Raw genomic sequence first — 22,038 nt, 5'->3', positions numbered from 1 at the left:
GCGGCGATGGCTCATGGGCCCAGCCGCTCTGCGGCATGTGGGATCTTCCCGGACCGGGGCACGAACCCGTGTCCCCTGCATCGGCAGGCGGACTCTCAACCACTGTGCCACCAGGGAAGCCCAAAGAATAGGTTTTATACATGACCCTAGAAAGAGTAAAATTTAAATGTTTCTCAGTGCTGTAATGTATAATGTCAATTCACAGAGGCAAATGTAAAGAAAAATATTTGACTAAATAATTGCCGTGAACTAGTTATTTGAGTTATCGATTATTAGTTACCAGTTAATTTAAGTTATATCTTGGATGGTTTTGACTGACAAGTAAAAAGTAACATGCTGGGCTTCCCTGGTGACGCAGTGGTTGAGAGTCTGCCTGCCGATGCAGGGGACACGGGTTCGTGCCTGATCCGGGAATATCCCACATGCTGCGGAGCGGCTGGGCCTGTGAGCCATGGCCGCTGAGCCTGTGCGTCGGGAGCCTGTGCTCCGCAACAAGTAACATACTATCATGTCAGTACATCTGTTTATTTTTTAATTTTCAAAAATCTTGGTCATGCTTTTTGTTGATGTGAGAAGTACATAATATTAAAGTAAATCATAAATTTTGATATTTAAAGTTAGCTATATACTAGATATTGTTATTTAAGTTTTCATTTCAATTAGTTGAAGCTTTTCAGCTCATAGATGGAAGAAACTGGTTGAGAGAACAGAATTAGTTCTTTGTATCAGAAAGTAGTGCTTTAATATATAAATCAAGGTTATATAATTTTTACACTTCATTTTTGAAAAATTTGCATTTTTTAATAATAATGTAGTTTCATGTTCTATGTTACTTAAAATCAAGGAAAACTTTATAAAGACCTTCTTTCTGAGTGCTATTTCTTATTGGTATCTGATATACTGCCTATAGCATAGTCATTAACCTAGAATTTTAGATCATTTAATTCCAGCTCTTAACATTGAGTATGATTTGTCAATTCCAAATTTAAATCCATTGTAAACCAAATGCTGTTGCTTCTTGGAACTGCTTTTGTAGGACAAAGGTAAAACTAAGTAAAACAAATGGGACCTGATTCAGTGTTTTGTAGAGTTCCTGATTTGGATTTTGAGTGTGAATCCTTACATGCTCTTTAAAAAGTTTGAGTTTTCTAAGATTTTTCTCACCTGGAAAGTGTTCATTCTTTTATTATTATAGGTGATTGTTGCACTTACGTAGTATCAAGTATAATGCCAGAAATGAAGATTGTGGAAGAAATAGTATTTTTTCCAAACGTGCATCCTGATTTTTTTCTTTCTCGCTAGTAAGGGTGATCTGATTGATTCATTTTTAGATTGTTAATATCAGATTTATTAATATTTAGCTTAATAATATCAATGAATTGTTAATTCATTTTAGATTGTTAATAAAAATATTAGATTGTTAATACCAACTAGAAGGGGTATTTGAGGCTTTATTTGGGGACTTCAGGAGGGAGGGTAGGGGGGCAGAGTTACATATACATTTTGGAATGTTTCTTCTCATAAAAATGGCTTGGAGATTGAGAGAAGAGAAAGCTAATGGATGCCTAGGTTAGCTGTGTTCTTCCTGAATGACTCAGGGTGCTCCAGACCTATGGGGTAAGCCTCAGAGAGAAGCTGCAGGTACCTACTGAAGGGGCCTCATGCTGTTCCTCTGTGAACAGTACCTGGTCACAGGTTAGCAAGACTAATGTCTGAAATTAAGTTTTGGGCCTCTTTCACTCTGAACTTTGACTTTAGTCTAAGGCTCAGAAATGAGAGTGTAAGCCCAAGAGATTTTCCATGTGAAGGTGAATATTCTAAACCAGAAAGAAAGAAATAAAAGGCACTTCATTTTAGAGAGTAGGTATATCATTTCTGTAACATTTTTTGAATGCTGGAAAATGACAGTATATGCCAGAGTATTTTTAATTAAAAATCATTAATGTCGTTTCTTTGTTTTTCAGTTTCATACATTTAGAAATAAAGAATGGAATAATTTGGCTGTTTGACTTTAATAGTATAATATCAAGAGGTCAATGTACAGGTCACTTGACTTAGATATGATAAGCTTTTGTGTTGGGCTAATGGCATTTCAGTTATTTTACTACTTTTAAAAATAAGGTCGTAAAACTTTTATGTGGAATATATTTCCAAAACTTTTGACACATTGAAGTGTGATAAGTGGATTCAGGTGACTGAAATGGGTTCAAAATTCCATGAATTGTCTTTTTTAAAAAGACAGATCTGTGAACTTGGTATGAGGAAATGAAAGAGAAGTATACAACCAGTCCGATTAGACAAAGTAATCTTTCCTTGCATGCTTCACATTTGACTTAATTTATCCTTAATTTATTTAAGCTTTGATTTTTTTCTTATTTAAGTCAAACAGTATGAATGTTTTATTTTTTAACTGAGGAGAAATTCTTTTTCTTAGCTCCTGCTAGGTAAAAAAGTGACAGGGCTGCTTAGTGCTGCTAACTTTAAGTGCTGTTTGTAGTCTGTTATGAGCTCTAGAAATCTTCTATGGAGAAAAGAAAGGGATTTGGTAGAAAGAAGTCCTAGAAAAAAGTCAAGTAGAGACTGTGCTGCCTGCCAGAGTGGAAGAGGAGGAGCGGAGCATCCATTCTGATTTGTTGCACAAAGAAAACAGGAAGCCAGTTAACAAATATGCACATTTCTGCAGCAGAAGACAGTGATTAGAATTTTTGGGGGCTTCCCTGGTGGCGCAGTGGTTGAGAATCTGCCTGCTAATGCAGGGGACACGGGTTCGCGTCCTGGTCTGGGAGGATCCCACATGCCGCGTAGCGGCTGGGCCCGTAAGCCACAACTACTGAGCCTGCGCGTCTGGAGCCTGTGCTCCGCAACAAGAGAGGCCGCGATAGTGAGAGGCCCACGCACCGCGATGAAGAGTGGCCCCCGCTCGCCACAACTAGAGAAAGCCCTCGCACAGAAACGAAGACCCAACACAGCAAAAATAAATTAATAAACTCCTACCCCCAACATCTAAAAAAAAAAAAAAATTTTTTTTTGGTGAACTACTCAAAATTCCTGCCACTCACATCAAAACTGTGAAAACTTACAGAGACTGTTTAAATGTTCTTCATTTTAAGAACGAACATGAAAATAAAGAACTGATTATGCTTCTTGTTCTAAAATGATCTTTAATTACGTAGAGTGAGAATGTTGTTTTTTATTATTTAATGCTTATGTATTACTGAGGTTTATGTTCAAATATATCACTTTTAGAAACATGTAGCTCCAGAGCTGCAGATCCTGCGTTCGATATAGTTAAAAGAACGGAGACCTGGTTTTCGGAAACCTAGGTACATGAAATTATTTTTAATGTTTTGTTCTTAATTTCAAATTTACTCATTTAGCAATCAGCATTTAATAATTTCGTATGATGCACCTAGTACTGTGTGAAGCACTGGTGACACAAAAGTGAATAAGACATGGTCACTGACCTGCATTAGCTTGCCTTAGACTCTAGTGGGAGAAACATACACTTAATTAGACTAAATTATAAAGCAGTGTTTAAGGCCGTGGTGGGAGAATGAGCAACATCAGTGGGTGTACAGAGGGCAGAGTCTCTTAATCTGACGGTGGGCATCCTGGGAGGTTTTACAGAGGATGTGTACTGGAGGTGTGAAGGCTGAATTATGCTTTGACAGGAAGTGAAGCCCGCCTTGTAACTGCTCCAGGTGGCTTGGGACAATATTGCTGCTAATGCTTTTTTTTTAGAATCATGCTAGTCCACTATGTATTATTTTTTATTACTCTGGGTATGTATGCCCACAAAGTAGTTTAATCAATTAATTAATAATTTTTTTACTCACTATAAATTGAAAGGCCAGTATGATTGTACCTAGCTAACCTAATGAATTTAGCACATTTATATATAATTAATACTTTTATATATTAAATTTAGAAGTGTAAGTGCTACTTGTGTGCTGATGAGGCCCACATTTATTTGACTCTCCTTGGATATCTAACAGGCATCTCAGATATAGTATATTCAAAACCAAAGTCTCTCCCTACCTGTCCCCAAAGCATCTTAGTTAATTGCAGTAATACCTTCCAGTTGCTCAAACCAGAAACCTTGGAATTATCCCTGATTCTTATTTTTCTCTTGTGCTCCATAACTAATTTGTCAGAAAATTCTGTTGATTCTAATTTCAAATATATCCAGAATCTGATCACTTTATACTACCTCCAGCTGCTGTCACTGTGGCCCAGGTCACTGATGTTGCTTGACTAGATTAATTCATTACAGCTTCATCTGCTTCTACCATTGCTCCTAGTCTAGCTAGACTTACACAGAAGCTAGAATAATCATTTAAAAATGTAGCTTAGATCCTGTCACATACCTGCTTAAAACCCACCAAATTCCCAGATTCCTTAGAGCAGAAGCTAAAATCCTTACTTTGGCCTACAAGGCCTCACCCAGTCTTCCCTTCTTTGCTCCCCTCTTTGGCCATGTCTCTAATTAGTTTTCCTTCTATTCACTCTGCTCCAGAACCTCTGGCTCCTTACTAATCCTCCAAAACGCTAGACCAGTTCCCACCTCAGGGCCTTTGCACTTATTCTTGTCCCAGGCATCAGCATGGTTTTGTTTGCTGCCTCACCTCCTTCAAACTTGTGCCCATATATCTTTTCAATGAGATCATTCTTGACTGCTTATTTAAAATTACACTCCATCTTTCTTCCCCCTACTGGTTCCCATCTGCCGTGCCTCGCTTTATTTTTTTCCTCTATAGTACTTAACACCTTTTAACATACTATACAATTTGTTTACTTATTGTTTCTACTGCCCCCTTCCAACTAGAAATATAAGTACCCTATGGACAGGGATTTTTTTGTCTGTTTTGTTCACTGCTATGTTTTTAGCAGCTGGAATATTTTCTGGTACATAATGGATGCCCAATAAATAGTTACTGACTATATGAATAATAGTCTTCTATGTTCTTTTTTGAGTGATTGAAGAGGCTGAGCTTTTTAAATTATTTTTACACTTTCAGTAACTGGATTTAAATATCAGTTGCTCTGAACTAGGGAAGTGGTTCCTTGTCCAGGCTGAGATCAACTGGGTATCTTTTTCAGAAATAGGACTTGTTAGCCTTACCCCAAGCCAATTAAATCAGAACCTCTAAGGATGGGACCTGGTCATTAGTGTTTTTTAAAAGTTTCCCCATATGATCCTAATGTGCAGCCAAGGTTAGAGCCACGTGCCCAGGAACATTTAAATAAATATGAATGAATGAATGAAAGTGCACCACAACTACCCCACCAGAGATGCAGATTTGGACCAGCTCAAGCATTAGGATTGGATGTCAGATGTTGGCAATGAGAGCTTGGTCCTGAGCAGCACAGCGCGGGGAGGGCTGGTGGGGGAGGAGGAAGGGAAGGGGAAAGGGAAGGTGAGTAGATGGAGAAAACAAAGAGGGGACTCCCAAGTAGCGGTAGCTGGAAGGAAAGTTTGTTCCCCTGGTCCCTTGGCAGTTGTTGCCAATTGACGATTTCTGTCTAAAAGGCATAGTTCTGTTGTGGGCTGCCTAGTTAGTAATTTGTGTTAAGGCAGGTATATTATATTTTAAGACTCACTAATTTTTCCTCTCTCTGAAGTAATCAGGAAGTGAGCTCAGTTTTAAATAATGAATACAGGTCTCTGAGCACAGTGAGAATAACTTCTCAAAACTTGGAGAAAGAGATTTGAGCTATTTTAACTTAAGATGTCAGGGAATAGTAGGTATGGAGAGTGAACGGCCTTGATACGCAAGCTCTGGGATTCCTTTCTGCAGTTGAAATGTTTTTTTGTTTTCGTGAAGGTTTCAGAGAAGGTGGGAGATATGATCAGAGTTATTTAAGGAATATTTATCTGGCTGGTTAAGTGGCAAGAAGGAGCTAGAAGGGATAGATCTGAAGAGAAGCAGTGAGTAAAGTGTCCTAGAAAGCGAAACAGAGAATGAATAAAATGGTGAAAGATGTCAGATCCAGTAGGAGAATGGCAGAACCAGCCAGGCCTTGGATTTGGAAATAAAGCAAAGAGACAGCATCCCATTGTGATTAAGAAGGCAGTGGTTGGAAGGAACACATAAAGAAGGAGACAGAGAATTAACGTGGTAGCTATTGTGGATGTGATAAGCATTCCAGACTCTGGAAGTCCTATTTTCATGGTTAGAATTAGAAATTTTTATTGTCTCTGCCAGGCTCTCAGCCTCTTTAAAAGCTTTCAGTTATACCCTGAGTGTCTCAGTTCTGTGAGGTGCTGGGAAGGATTTACCTGATGTCCTAAATGTGACTTATCTAGCTTTTATTACTCTCTCCATACTCGAGTACCAGCCTTAACCAAACTGAGGTTCAGCCTAGTTGATGAGCAGAAGGGATGCCCCTCGCTCTCTCCTTTGTCCAACCAGGTTCTTCTCTAAATGTAGATAACAGAACCTGTCGAGGTGTGGAAGCCTTCCTGTGCTCAGGGACAGAAATTCCCTCTCTGCCCCATTCCATTCCATTCCCAGCAGTCTTAGTTTCTTTACTATTATTTTTAGTCTTGCCATGCACAACCCCTACTATAGCCCCTCCCTTTCTCCTTGTATCTCCCTCCCTGTCCTTAATAGGTGGCTCTCCCCACTTTCTTATAAATGCCTTTCTCTGACCCCTCTGTCTCCCTGTGCTTTTGGTCTCTCCCATGATCCCCATCTTGGCAGCCTGACAGGTGTTGGCAGGTGAGTGTGTGTTGCTGATCTACAGCCCCAGCAGCCTGTCTTAACCCTTGACTTTGCTCCCTAAAGATTACAACAGATTGCTTTGAAACTCAGTCACAATGAAGCCAACATCCACAGGGCTGGCAAGAAGTAATTTAGGTACTAGTTGACATTTGAACATATTTAACTATACAGAAGTTTTTATTCTTTTCAAAAATTATCTCCTCCAACTGGCTTCACGTAAATTATCCTCGTTAGTCTGAAACAGTGGAACATCCCTGCTGCCTTTGCCAAGGTACTGTGAGTCCTCTTATGTTGCTTCATCCCCTTTAGTCAACCTGCACAATTGAGGATTTTGTTTCATTTTTTACTTTTCCAGAGTCTTAACAAAATTTGGAAGCTATTTGAGGTCTTTTTATAATCCTCCCAGTCTGTGTTTCCTAGGTAACATTTTAGTGTCTCATTTTATTCTTAAGTACATCCACAGCCATACAATCATTGACTAATTTTAGCCTTTAACCTGAATTGGCTATAAGTAATATTTTTTCGCAATAAAAGCAGTATTAAACTGAAAGTTGATTACCTGCATTCTACATTCTGACTTGAATTTCTTTTAAAATACCTTATGAAGCTGTTTAAAAATTGGAATGAAGCATTTAAAAGATCCTGGTGGTATGGCTTTGCTTATTCAAATCCTCTGTGATTTGTGTAACCCAAGACTACCAGTGAATTTGTAAGGGAAAGTAAGTTTAATTAAAATGTCAGTTTCCTAAATGTAATTATTTGTTTATGAAGGATTATTTTAGGTAGCTTTTTATGAAACGCTGGAGGGCACTATTATGAAATTCCCATAGCAAGGGAGGGAATATGATGAATTTGACAGAGCTGTTTGTGGGGTTCTGAATAAAAATGCCACGCCCCTTAGAGGTGCTCCGTATGTCGTATATTGATGCCGGTTACCAGGAATTAACCTCCTGGAACTGCCTTTGGATACTGTCATATTTCAAGTTGAACTGGCCAATGTGGTCATAGAGAAGGTGACACAAGCGTAGTCAGTGACTGTCAGCTCATGAAAAATGAGCCTTAATTGAATCCGAGGGCAAAACACTCTTCAAGATCTCAGTAGAAAGCTGGCATGTGAGAGCCAAAGTAAACCTGTTTCCTCATGTTTGAGTCTTTGCTCCATTGGAAGAGAAAGAATGCTCGGTTTATGGACAATAAATACAGGGCAGTATCAGCCACAAGTGGCCCAGTGTCATCATCTGACCCACCTTGAACTGATGAATGGGCATGGATGTAGGATTTCTGAAAGCTCAGGAGTCAATGAACTAGAATTAGAATTTTATCACATATAGATAGTTTCTGGAATTGTTACTTCTTGCTATTCCATTAGTTCTAGAAGATATCTTTGCGTTTTCCTAAGTCCGAAAAATAGTTTAGATTTGCCATCGACTCTCTGCCTATTATCGGCACTTTAATAAGTTATTCAAACCTCTTTGGTCCTCAGTTACCTTCCCTAATATGAGGGGACCGATCTGGCACAAATAAAGTTTTCTTTCCTACAGAACTTTATTGTATCCTCCCACTGGGTCCTGGTCGAGGAAGTAATTTTTTTTTTTTTATTGTGGTAAAATGTACATAACAAAAGTTTACCTTTTTAACCACTTTTAAGTGTACAGTTCAGTGGTGTTAAGTACATTCACAGTGTTGTGATGAGATATTTTACAGTGAAGGAAGCTAAGAGATAAAGTCATAATTCACATAGAAACTTTGTGCCAGAAGCTGTGCTAGACCCCAGAATATGCATGTGTAGGAGATATTTATGTGGCTGGATAGAATTTTTATGATTTTCATCTTTGTAGTGAGTATAATACAGTATAATTGGGAAAATAGAGTAATGCTGTATGTGTATTATACGTGGCTATATTTAATAACAGTTCACATATGCATATGGTTACACATAGCAAAATGCATCCTCAACATTCATAGGTTTAATGGTCATGCTTCAAAATATTTTCGAGCAGCTCTGTGGGTCCATTTCGTGTATTTCTGATTTGGCTGTGGTACAGACATGGGGCTGCTGTCAGGACATGAGCTCAGCAAGCCGCCCAGTACCTGCAACTCACAGAAGCTACTTCATTCTTTACATGTTCCCAGAACAGTAGCTATGAAAATTTTGGGAGTGTTGGGATCAAAAATACCCTGTAAAAAAAGCTAACTATAAAAGTAATGTGGCTTTAGAAAATGGTGATTTTTTAATTGAGGTATGGTTGACAATATTATATTAGTTTATGGTGTACAAGAGTGATTCAAAATTTTTATAGATTATACTCCATTTATAGTCATAAGAAATGGTGATTTTTATATAGAAAATAGAAATACGGGGTACATTACTGAGGGGAACATTAAGAGGGATATCAAATTTAACAGTGATTCTGATCCTTGACATGTATAAGTTCATCTTTGCTTAATCAAGAATAAGAAAACTTGACCAGTGAAACCATTTTAGCTACTAGTTTGGCTCCAATGCAAAATCTTGTGAAAAAGTTTAGTGAAAGTGAAAAGACAGTTACCTTGTGGTATTAAGATATGTATAGGAAATATGTGACTGTTCTCAGAATATGAATTGAAAACCAGGAGCTATGCAAACATTTTCATAAAGGATTTCCATTAAAGTCATCTTTCCATGATTGAAGACTGGTTTGAGAAATTTAGTTCCCCAATGTGGAGCTAATAAGAGTGACCACATCAGCGTTGCTTGTCTTCCCGGGAAGTGTTTTCTTGGCCACTGAAGATACACCTAGAGAGAAGGCTGAATGGAGCAAGCATCTCCCTCTAAGCTTTTGTGAACATATGTAGCTAAAGAAGGGCAGTGAGCCTCAGAGTTTAAAGTGGCCAAGGATATTCCCCCTTGTCTTAGGAGAAACCTGACTTCTCTTCAAGTATACAGAGTCCCCTATAGCCCTTCTGTATTGATTTTCTATTGCTGTACAACAAATTACCATAGACATAGCATCTTAAAACCACATGTATTTATCATCTTACTATATCCATGGGTCAGAAGTCCAGATGCTGCAACTTGGTTTTTCCAGGGTCTCACAAGGTCACAATCAAGTTGTCAGTTGGGGTTGCATCTCTTTCTAGAGTTTAGATCCTCTTACAAGCTCATGTAGTTACTGGAGGAATTCAGTTCCTTGTAGTTATAGGACTGAGGTCCGCATTTTCTTTCTAGCCGTCAGTCAGGGACTGCTCTCGGTCTTGAGGGTCTTAGCCACGTGGTCTTCTCACAGGGCCTTTCACAGTCCCTCTCAAAACATGGTTGCTCACTTCTCCGAGGCCAGCAGGAGAATCTCTCTGACCTCTAGACCCTCTGTCAGAGCTCAACTGATTAGGCCAGGCCCATCCAGGATACTGTCTTTTGACTAATTCAGTGTTTAATTGGTCAGGGATCTTAATTATAGCTGCAAAATCCTTTTACTTTTCCTTATAAGGTCCTGCCCACACTCAAGGTCAGGGATTATGTTAGGGCATGGGTCCTTGGAGTCATTTTAGAATTTTACCTACCATACCTGTTTATTTTCTCACTGTGTCTCTCAGGGTCAGAAAGTGGAGGCAGGATCCTCTTTGCTCTCCATGGCTGCTTCCAGACCATTGCTCTTCCAACATTTGTGAAAAATAACAACAACAAATATAACTAACAAAATATCGAGACTTTGAGACTTGGTCCATTTGGCATTACCATTGTCTCTCCTGTTTCATTGCAGTCTTCTCTGTACTCCTTGTGTCTCCTGCTCTTTCATAAAAGACACGGGTACCGGCCTCACAACCTTGTACTTTCCTCCAAGCCTAGCTGTTATTCTGGATGATTTCTGTTTCCATCACCACATGGAGATACGTCAGGAGTTGGGAGGGAAGAAAGCATAGCAAGGAGCACGTGCATCAGCCCTTTGATTCTTTAAATGACTTTAATGATGTCTGAAAGATTATTAGAAACTTATTTTGCTATCTGTTTTGTATTTTATATAGTCTTTTGGTTATTGTTCCTTTAGGTACTTCGAAACATTTTTGCGGTTTTGTTTAATACCAGCCTACCTTATCTGTGGTAGGTAGAGAGGTCAAGGATAGGAATCAGGTGCCATGTTTGGGGTATAAAGCTAGAGCCCAAGCAGCCCACCTATGGGCTCTGGGCATGGTGTTGGGTATAGCTCTCAGACAGTGGAGTGAGGAGACCCTTGAGGAAGGGGAAGCAGCGAGTCAGCCCAGGTTCTGACTGGTCAACTGTATGGAACTGCTGAGACAGCCAGAGCAGTCTGTCATTTTGTTTGTTTTTGTTTCTCGTTTTGTTTGTTTAACAAAGGTGAGTCTGTTCCCTTTCGTTATGCTTTGGTTGCCAAGTACCAACAATGTTCTGATGTTGGTAAAGCCTCAGTCCATGGTAACTTGAGGAAGAACTTTGTCCAACCCATTTCTTCTTTCCTGGTCCTGCCTCCGTTCTCTCGTGTTGTCCTGAGTCCCACACTGGACGGCGACTTCTTGGAACATCTGACCTGAGAGGCTAATTGCAGAGAGGTTTTCCTGAATCTCGTGCTGAAGGCTCAGAATTCAGCCTTAGTGACAGAGGCTTGCTGTCTCAACTAGAAAACGTTCCCTACTGTTGTGGACCTTTTCGCATTTCACCCTCTTAGCCATCCCTGTTTCTCTCCGTAGCCCTGCAACATGCATCAGAGCAGTGGGCAGGGACTCTGCATGAAGCCTTTCTGTGAGCTGAGGTGGGGAGGAGGGTGTGCGTGCTACCTGGCAGACCCAGTTCTCCACAGCTGCTCTATCCAACACTGTAGCCACTGGCCACAGATATAAAAAGTAAATGCAAACTAAACAACATTAAATAAGATAAAAAAATTCAGGTCGGGCTTCCCTGGTGGCGCAGTGGTTGAGAGTCCGCCTGCCGATGCAGGGGACACGGGTTCGTGCCCTGGTGCGGGAAGATCCCACAGGCCGTGGAGCGGCTGGGCCCGTGAACCATGGCCGCTGAGCCTGCGCGTCCGGGGCCTGTGCTCTGCAACGGGAGAGGCCACAACAGTGAGAGGCCGGCGTACCACAAAAAAAAAAAAAAAAAAAAAAAAAAATTCCGGTCCTTCCTTACACTAGTCGCGTCTCAAGTGCTCAGTAGCCACGTGTGACTAGCGGTTACCATATTCAACAGCAGAATTAGAGAACACTTCCATCATTGCAGAAAGTTCTCTGGGATGGTGCTGCTTTAGAGTGTTTCTTTCCCTTTTGTCCTACAGCAGCGGCAATACCAGTGTCTTCTCTTCTCTTGGGGTCGAAGCTCGCCTCACTCACTGCTCTTACGCCTGCAAGTCAGCTTCATGCAGGAATTACCTCCTTCCGCTACAGCAGGACTTGAGGGTGGCCTAGAGAAGACTGCCATCTCCTGGAGGGCTCCCTGATGGTGCTGGAAAGGCCATGTACTAGTTTTCTATTGCTGTAACAAATTATCGCACACTTAGCAGCTTAAAACAGCACAAATTTATTATCTCATAGTTTATTAGAAGATCACCACAGGTTTCATCAGACTAAAATCATCCACCTTGTATTGTTTTCTGGAAGATCGAGAGGAGAATCTGTTTTCTTGCTCCGTCAGGTTTTTGAGGAAATTAAGTTCCCTAAGGTTGTAGGTCTGAAGTCCAGATTTCTTACTGGCTGTCAGCTCTAGAAGTTGCCCACATTCCTTGACTCCTGGCCCTCTTCCTCCAGACACAAAGCCAGTAAAGGCAGGTTAAATCCCTTTCACAATTCAAATGTCCCCTGCATCTTCCTCCCTCGCATCTCTCTGACTTTAGCTGGGAGAGGTTCTCTGCTTATAAGGACTCACGTGACTAGATTGGGCCTACCCTGGGTGGTCTCCTCAACTCAAAATCCGTAACTTTAATCACATCTGCAAAGTCTCTTTTGCCATTTGAGGTAGCATATTAGGGCATAGATATCCTTGGGAGGGGTGTTATTTGGTATACCACATGCTTCCAAATTAATTCTTTGCACGTTATTAAGCAAAAATAGCTTATTTGAGATACAGTTTACTTGAAGAGGATAATTAAGATCCTACCATCTTTGTGTAAATGATATTATTAATTTTCCTTGGAGACAACATCAGGGGAAGGCAGGAAACATCAAGAAAGGAGTAGAGAAAGTGAACAAATAGGGAAGGTGGTACATGGAGAAAATCTTTACTTCTTAAACAATGTTTTATATTGCTTTTCACATAGTGGAACATACAACCCATAATACTGCAATTTGGAGTACATTGATAAAATATCACCAAGATATCTCTGAATTAACCACTTACTCATATTTTATCTTTAAAAAAAAGAGAAAACCTATACAAAAGTGACATTATAATCACGAAGATAAATATCTGAAATGGAACAATGTTAAAGAAAATAAGCCTGTCAAATTGTGGGTAATTATGTGAGAGATTTAACAGCTTTCCCACCTATTAGACTGCTAACTTTTTTGATTTTTATGATGCCTCAATAAATCTATTTGATTTTCATGTTTGTTGCCATTCACTTGTTCATCATAGATTTCTGACCTCATTTCTAATTTAGTATTAAAATATTATGTAACCATTTAGTTTAATCAGATGATTCTAGACTGTTGTCTATTGTACAGTGATACTCTATAATAAACTATACTTATAGTTTTTGAGGATGAATGTAGTATTTATATTTCTCATCTTTCATTTTATTTATCTCATTAGCTAAGAAACCTTTCCAGCTTGGACCTACGTCATATCACTGAACTGGATAATGAAACCGTGATGGAAATTGTCAAGAGGTGCAAAAATCTAAGCTCTCTCAATCTCTGCCTGAACTGGATCATAAATGACAGGTAACCATTGTAACATCTTAAAAATACTTTTCCATAGGGAAACATGTGCTCTATGTACCAAGTACTGATTATCATTATAATAAGGCATGTCTACTTTGATGAAAAGGTGATAAAGCCATGACTTTTAAAATAGATATGTTTAAGTTTTGAAAACCATTTAGAAGTATACTTTTAACCCATCCATTGCTTATATTTGCAACAAGGTTTTTATGTGCTAAGACTCAAATGTTTGCCTGAACAGTTATAATAATAGAAGTCTATTGAATTTTCTCTTTGTCACCCACCCAAGACATATTGTTTATTTGTCACTTTAATATTTTTGCAACTTTTGTGTTAATTTTACTTCTCACTTATCAAGGAAAATGGTTCTGAGAAACTGTTTCAAACATTATGCATTCAGATCCTTTCTCAAGGATGACATTTTGTTTTCTGTATAAATAGAATTTGTTTTGAAAATGAAAGTCATGTGATGGACAGTTTAATATGTAGTGTAAAAATGTGTAAAATGGGTAGTTTTAAAAAAAAAACAAAGATAAACCAGTTTTTCTCTGAAATATTTAATGAAGGGAATAAAAAGATGCAAGAACCCTTGAAAATAGATTTCTTTATAATGAAAACAGCTGCAGAGTTAGCACTACTCTACTACTGCTGATTAGTTTAGGTGGATTCTTAAATATAAGCGTGAGATAAGATTCTTGCCCAGTAACTTTTCAAGAATAAATTTTTTAAAAACGTTAGGCCACCAAAAATATTTTGCTTTCAAAATAGACAGCACTATTTCAGCTATAATTAGAACCTATTTAGATTTAAATATTTGTCACAAATTAGAGTAGAGGTTTATTAAGTTTGTGTGGGATAATGCTTTAAATTCAATACACTTCCCCCTTTCACTTTTAATTTCCTTTTATACTTTTAACAATAAAATCGTGTAGACTACATTTTCCCCAAGTATGGTAAATTCTAGTGACTTTTTTTTTTTTTTTGCGTTACGCGGGCCTCTCACTGCTGTGGCCTCTCCCGCTGCGGAGCACAGGCTCCCGGACGCGCAGGCTCAGCGGCCATGGCTCACGGGCCCAGCTGCTCCGCGGCATGTGGGATCCTCCCAGACTGGGGCACAAACCCGTGTCCCCTGCATCGGCAGGTGGACTCTCAACCACTGCGCCACCAGGGAAGCCCTCTAGTGACATTTTTATAAAATACCCTGCATTGCTCTTTAAATTATGTGATCGCTTTTGACTTAGCTCTTTCTTAGTAAAATTTTTCTTGAAAAATTTACTAATCCAGAATTGGCCCATGATCATCATTTATAAAAGGTGTTTATTGTTTTTGAGTAACAGTCACTATGTGAGGTGGATCAAAATCTAAAGAAAATTGATGAAAATTTTAAAAATTAAATTATTCTCTATAATCAACATTCGCCTACATAGCCAATTATGTGGCAACTTAAAAATAATCTTTTAAGTGTTTTTCATAATAACTAATAAAATAAAGTATATGAAAAACATCATCCTGTGGTTTAGGTGTTTAGCATTAGCTTAATATTGAGGTAAACTTCTTGGTAATGCTTCAGATTGAAAGGTGAAAACTATTTGTGCCACAATATGGTTATGAAAACGATTGCCTTTCATTCCACAACAGTATTCTATGTCCATGCATAGAAGACTCAGTACTTGGAGCCTACAGAGGTAAATTAGATGCAGTCCATATATGACTATAAGGGCTATCTGCTCGGTAAACATTTTGCTTAGGTTTGTATTATTTACACAAAGATATTCAGAGATTTCTCATCATTTAGCTCTTCAAATGCTTATTTAGCCACAACTGGGTATTTACAAATAAAAAAGTGGGCAGCCCTCACCTTCTCTTTCTTAGGTTCCATCTACTCAGATCTCTTGCTATTTCAGTCATTTTTTTCCTAATTATAATGGTTATTTGGTATTTGATCCTAAATACCTGTACTGTAGAGATTTATTTGCAAGGAATGAAAGTGTATTTTTATGTTTTTAATGGAAAAGTTTGGATTAATTGAGAAAACATGCATTTTAATGAGGCTGAGCGGTAGAGTTTTAAAGATCAGACTCTTTTAGGTTTTAATTACACTGCTTGCACTTATCCTGTGTACTGTAATAGGAGTTTCAAACATTAAAACCCACTTTGTAGTATCATCTAAATTACTCAGCTCATTGTTCTTGCCATACTCTATCACTAAGCTAAGTAATATTTGTAATTATATTGGTATAAATCTAGGACTTCCCATCAGACTTAATTATAATTTCAGCACTTAGCCGAGATGGGTTAGTAACCTTTCATATAGAGGACACTGGACTGCACTAATGCATTTAGCCTATCAATTAGCGTCTGTTTTACATTTGTTCATTATTATTATCCGCTAGTAAATCAGGAGGCATTTATTAACCCCCTACTAAATACTTGGTGCTGTGTCTCAGACTGTGGAGCACTGAGTCCCTGCTGCTCTCAGAAGGTTTTCTCTTTAGGTGACATAAGACTTAATGAGTGAGATAATAGTGAGCCTTGTAAGGATAGAGGGGAGGAAGGTAACCTGTATCACCCAGGTAATTGATAGGCACTTTACATGTGTTCTCATTTAATCCTTTCAACATCTTTTGTCAGCGGAAGGTCATACTATTCCTATTAAATTTAGCCCATTTGTTTGACTTTTCTTTGGCTTTTCCAGTTGTATGTATTTTACATCTTTGCTGCAGTAAAAACTGGATGGGGACAAACAAGAAAAAGCAAATGGCTGATGAGTCAATTTCCATTTCATAGCTAGGTTCACATACAATTGACATTTATATGTAACATTCTTAGTTTTTTTTTAGACTAATTTCGTCATTTTCTTTCATAATAAAGTTACAATAGAACCTTTAGATACTATTTTAAACTTAGTACCTGTGAAAAGGATCTATGTTTAATGCTGCTAGCTTTAATAAAGGATTCCTCACATGAAGATACACTTTGATACTCTTCCCAGATCTTTAGATATAAGATTTATGCTGGATTTTAAAAGATTTTATCAATAAACTTTTTTTGAAGCTCAAAATTTTAAAATATTTAGCAATTGAAGGTCTTTACTGTTAAGCTCATGAAACCTTTTAGCATTCTGTGGTTCTTGAATTGATCTGTGTGACTAAGACATGCTGTTCTTTATCTTTGTTTTCTAAAAGGACTTTTTGTGTTTAGAGAGTTAAACAGCGTGATATTTTCTTGTATTCAGAAGGATGGTCTTAGTAGTCGTTTGACATTTACCATTGCTTTTGAATACAAATCAAATCCAAGTGGTTTATGAAAAGACGACGCTGACTATTTCTATCAATGATTTAAATTAAACGTCTGGTTATTATGTCTCCTCTACTCTCTCTGACTGTAAGTTTATTGGAATGTTTACTTGTATTTGATGTAAATCCTTTGTTATTTCACATTCAATTTGGTCTTCATTGTTTTTGTATGTTTGGTATAGAGTCCAGAAGCAGCATGCTTTGAATGTAAAAAAAAGATATATGAAAAAGGAATGGTTCTGAGCATCTTTATAGTAATATGCCTATAATGGCTTTTCTTTTTGGCAAGAAGAATTAAGTGAAATCTAATTTATTTTAATAGATCTTTATGGAAGCTATTTTTAATATTTAAATTGGCTACCAAAGAGAGAATTAATCTACCTAATTTCAATTTTTAACGTTAGTCCCGAAAATAAAATTTGATCATATAATGTATATACCCATTATCTAATATATGATTCTTTCGTTGACAATTGACCATGCTTGCTCATGAATTAGGAAAACAGTAGAAGATAACAATACAAGAGAAGTGAAAGATTCTCTAGCATCCGTCAGCTAAAGTCACAAAACAGCAAAAGTCAGGCTGGTTGTTAAAGCCAGTTATGCTGCCAACTAGTTGAACTTGCCTAGCTAGAGATTTATTCTTTGAATTTGCAGTTTAAAACAAAATTGAATGTATAAGTTTGTTGAACATGGATAACTAAGGATACCTTCTTTAAGGAGTTAATTTGCTGTATGAATCATATATTTATGTAAAGGCAGCTGTTGCATCAGTGGACACTCTAAAATTTGAGGACTTTTAAACCTGAGACTGTTGCAACCAGTTTCTTTCAAGTATAAAATAACGTTTACAATATGTTACTCTTTCACTTTATATGTACTTGTGTTTAGAATAGTAACTATAAATATCTTCTCTTTAAGTAAAACTTTTGAATACCATCATTTTGAAATTGCAAACTGGTGGGCTCAGCTGAGTCCGGTCCACAAAGCTGTTTTGTTTGGCCTATACAATATTTTAAAAATTGAATTAGTTACCAACTTAAAAAAATTGGGGTAGTTCACATAAAAATTCTGAATTTTGGCCTTCTCTTGGGAAAGTTGCAAATCTAGCAACATTGGACCCACATTTTCTCATGTCAACAGTTTTTCCAGGGTGAGTAATGGGCTTTTCTCGTTGGCCATTCTCCAATATTTCTACTATTCCCACCCAGCATGACCTATTTTTTTGTATTATCTACTTGTTCCTTACCCAGTCTACGAATTGAATTCTCCCTTATTGAAATCCAGAATGTAGAGATTTTTAGGTAAAGATTTCTTATTTTAAATCAAGTAGTTCTTTTTAAATTGAGTCTGATAACATATGTTAACAGATAATATAGAGTTGATTAGTTTACCTAAATTAGTTCTTCATTATTTCAGGCCTCAGAACTTTGACCAACATGTTGAAGTTACAGAGGGAGACAGAATTCAGTTTAAAATAAATTAAAACCTTCGTTTTCATTGACTGCCTTCCAAAATGGAGAACTCACTCCCACTTAGTGTTCAAACGAGTGTTCTAAAACAGTTTCCTGAATAATAGAGTTGAACTAGTTTACTAAATTAACTCCAACTTCAAGCCTGTGATTTAAAATGAATTCATTTGCAATGCTTAGTATTTGATTCACAATTCCTTTGTTTATAATATTAAGAAAAATCTTAAGACTATTCTTTCTCTTTTCTTTTTCTGCGCAGAGCCCTTTTTAGTCTTTTAGGTATACTGAGATTGAAGTTGTAGAGTGACAGATTACTCCACCACCCCTTTCAGGGAGACTGACAGCATCCTGGCTCATGTAACACTCAATGAGGCTTTCTATAAAGATTTTTCTAACTCCCTTGATCTTCTCTGGATGTTTATTCTGTTTCTTCTTTAAAATTTCCGTTGATTCAATAAAAAACGGTGACATTTAAAATAAAGTTCAAAGAGGATTTGAGCAGGTGTTGGTGATATAAAATATTTGCTGAGTGCCCATTGTGTTTTATTTCCAAGAATTGTTTTGTGAACATATGCTATATATTGTACTTATAAGTGTTCGAGGACTGGGTGGATAATCTACCATCTTCCTGTGAATGTCACGTCACAGTGGACTTAGAATTTTATTTCATTTCAATCCCCTAATATTACTTAATTCTCCTAGAGACTTAGGTTCAAAGATTGCCCAAGGGGGACAAACCTATCCATTAAATCCAGCAGGCATGGTTGAATTTGAGTTGGAGAATATTTTGTTTTCTATTAAAGTTAAGTGATCTGGAGGAGAGGAATACTTTTCACCTTGGAGTATTGAGTGTGAAGTTTGAACAATTTGCTCCTATAAAAGCATGAAAACTTGGAAATAAAGAGGTGGTAAAAATAATGCTGCCCATAGAAGCAGCTCCATGGTGGTATTTAGAGCAGCGCTCTCCTGCCAGTGCAGAATGCTGAGCAGTCTATCTGCATACTTTTGGTGCCTAATAATGTGGTAGGGCTGGTTAGGTGGAGTTTTAGTAAATCTGAATTTTAGTTATTTCCGTAATTTACTACATAGTTTTGAGTATGTTCTATATCCATATTTTTTAAAAAAGGATGAATATATTTTACTGAGTTCTAGGAGAGCTGCAGGGACAGAATGGAGCCTTTCTGAGCTAGTGACGCTTGTTTGAGGTTGGCTTATTATTGATACTCTCTTTTATAGTCACAGTTATTTGTAAGACCATCCCTAGAAAAATAGTATGATTTTGGGGTAACTACTATTCAGGCCCCCTAACCATCTTCAAAAATGATGCCTTAGGTGTCCTTCTATCCATTAGACCCTCTCTTTAAAACCATGATTGCTTTTTGTAGTGCCCCTGAGATTGGAGGGTATAATATTTTCTCTCTTTTGTTTTTTAACCAAGGATAATAACAACAGCTAATAATAGCTACCATTTATTACAATCTGTGCCATACAGTGTGCTAAGTGTTTACACCCTGTGTTTCATTTAATCTTTACAACAGCCCTGAGGAAGAAATTAACCTCCTTTTTAAATGGAGGGATTAAGGTCCAGAAAGGTTAGACTGCTCTCAACTAGTAAGTGGTGGAGCCAAGACTGGAACCCATTTTTCTGTGTCTTCAAAGTCCAAGCTCTAACCACGAGGGGCTCCCTGTCTCCCAGTACCTTATTCTGACTCAGACCTAATGACCTAATGTCCTGATTTGCTCAGGACAGTCTCAGCCCATTCCTGTTGTTTTGGAATTCTGTCAGGGTTAGCACTTGCGCTGCCATTGCTCCTTTCTGTGTTCCAGATGTCCTGCTTTGGATGATAAACTACGTGGTCATCCTACCTCAGGCTATGCTTGATCATTCTGAGCATCATTAGAGTGTTGCCTTCTCTTTTCCGTATGGGGTATCTGAGAGGTAAAAGTTTTAGATAAGACCTGTAGATTTAAAAAACATCTAATTTTGTAATAAAAAGCAATTTTTCCCCCAACAACTCCATTTATAAATACTCTTCATTTCTTACTAAGTTTCTTGAAGAAAAGTAGAAAGTATTGCTCATTTTTGTGTCTTATACCACATCTAGCTCATACTTGATATCAAAAAGAATTTCAAAATGAATTTTGAGTAGATATTTAAGCATGTGATGATATACACTTACTTTTACAAATAGTTTATTATCTATAAATGCTCTCTGTCAGTTGTAACAAATTAATCGTTGCAGAGTGAAGGAGAATACTGGGTGGTATATACTTTGAGTAAGTTGTTAAAAAGGAGAGTTAAAAAGGAGGAAGTTAACTTCATTGAAGGTTTCAGTACCTTTGGTAAAAACTAACTGCCATAACTAATCTGTACAGTTTCCCTAGCATATGTGATTTTTCAGATAGCTAATGATATTTTTCTACAGAAGGAGAAGTTTTTCTGATAAAGCGATTTGTGCATTTATCCTCAGATGAAATTCAAATTAAAGGTACTTTTTCATTGCTTGGTTTGTAGTGCTGTTGGGTATCGGTTCTGATATTGGTTCTTTCAATAATTCTAATTGCCGAATATCATTTTAAAGGAAATATTAATTGATATGTAACATTAGAGCATTTAACCTAGTACAGTCACTTGAAAGGAAATCTATATGAGGTCGTCTTTATCTCATCTATGTCAGCCTGCTTTGATTTGTAACTCCAGTTCTGGAGATGGGATGGAAACTGGATTTGATGTGGAAGAGTTTGTCTTATTGATTCTCCACGTTCACATTTTTGTCGTATAGAAAAACGTGAATTTTTATGATAGTTCCAACGTATAATGGTAATTTTCAATTTCTGCTTTGTCTTTGGTTCCTAGTGAGCAATAATGCATAAGTAAACATTTCTGCAAATAATAATAATTAACAGAGCTTTTATAGAATCATATTATTGGTATTCCTGGATGTGCTATTCTAAATGCTGCCACTGATTTTGTGTTTTTAAGACAATATAAAGATGAGTAAATGTATATTTTAAGCACTTAGTTTGTGGGATTAAAAAATTATGTCTTATGTGTTATGAATCAGAATTCGTGATCAAATTATGGGAAAGAATGGGACACAATGTATCAATATATGATGATGAATGCAGTGCTGTATACGCATAAATTTGGAGGCTTCCTAACCTCAAAACCCATTTTAAAATTAGCAACAATGAACAAAATCTTCACTTATTGATGAAAATGAAAATAGTTTATTGACTGTTGGGACAAATTTATGACTTCCTGCCCTCCCCCCTCTTCCCCCCAGCTGTTTTCTTATTCTTAATCCCCAACCAGAAACGGTAATTAAAATAACTCACTGTTGTCAAAATTTTTAAATGTATGATAAATGAAGCCCAGTAAATAGTAAAAATATGAGAAAGGTGATTAAATCTGACAATTTCCTTGTAAAAGGCTTGAGATGATAAATATCTCCTGTAATTAGTTATTAATTTAGTGCAAGAGATTTTGCTTCAGCCTAAAATATTTTATAAACAGTGGCATAAAGAAATATCTTAGAAGATAGGTACACACATGTTTAACCAGAGGAGAAATAGCTGGAACTTGATTGGTATTAATTAAAAATGGCAGAGCTGACACGTATGTGCCTGGGCTACTTTCCGTATGACGGTCCTTTCAGAAATTAAAAAAGAATACAT

At 37.4% G+C, this 22,038-nt stretch overlaps 1 protein-coding gene across 1 annotated transcript in view; it reads left to right on the top strand.

Annotated features, from left to right (window-relative positions):
• The window catches only part of FBXL17 (F-box and leucine rich repeat protein 17), a 478,619-nt gene that overhangs the window by 153,339 nt on the left and 303,242 nt on the right, over nucleotides 1–22,038 (top strand). Inside the window, exon 6 of the mRNA XM_082650228.1 lies at nucleotides 13,462–13,592. Coding sequence (XP_082506354.1) covers nucleotides 13,462–13,592 — 131 coding nt within the window. The remainder of the gene's footprint in view (nucleotides 1–13,461; nucleotides 13,593–22,038) is intronic.

Source organism: Grampus griseus, assembly GCF_964374135.1.
Source record: "Grampus griseus genome assembly, chromosome: 3".
Classification (NCBI taxonomy): domain Eukaryota; kingdom Metazoa; phylum Chordata; class Mammalia; order Artiodactyla; family Delphinidae; genus Grampus; species Grampus griseus.
Note: the sequence above shows the minus strand (reverse complement) of the source record. Positions and strands in the feature narration are given on the sequence as shown.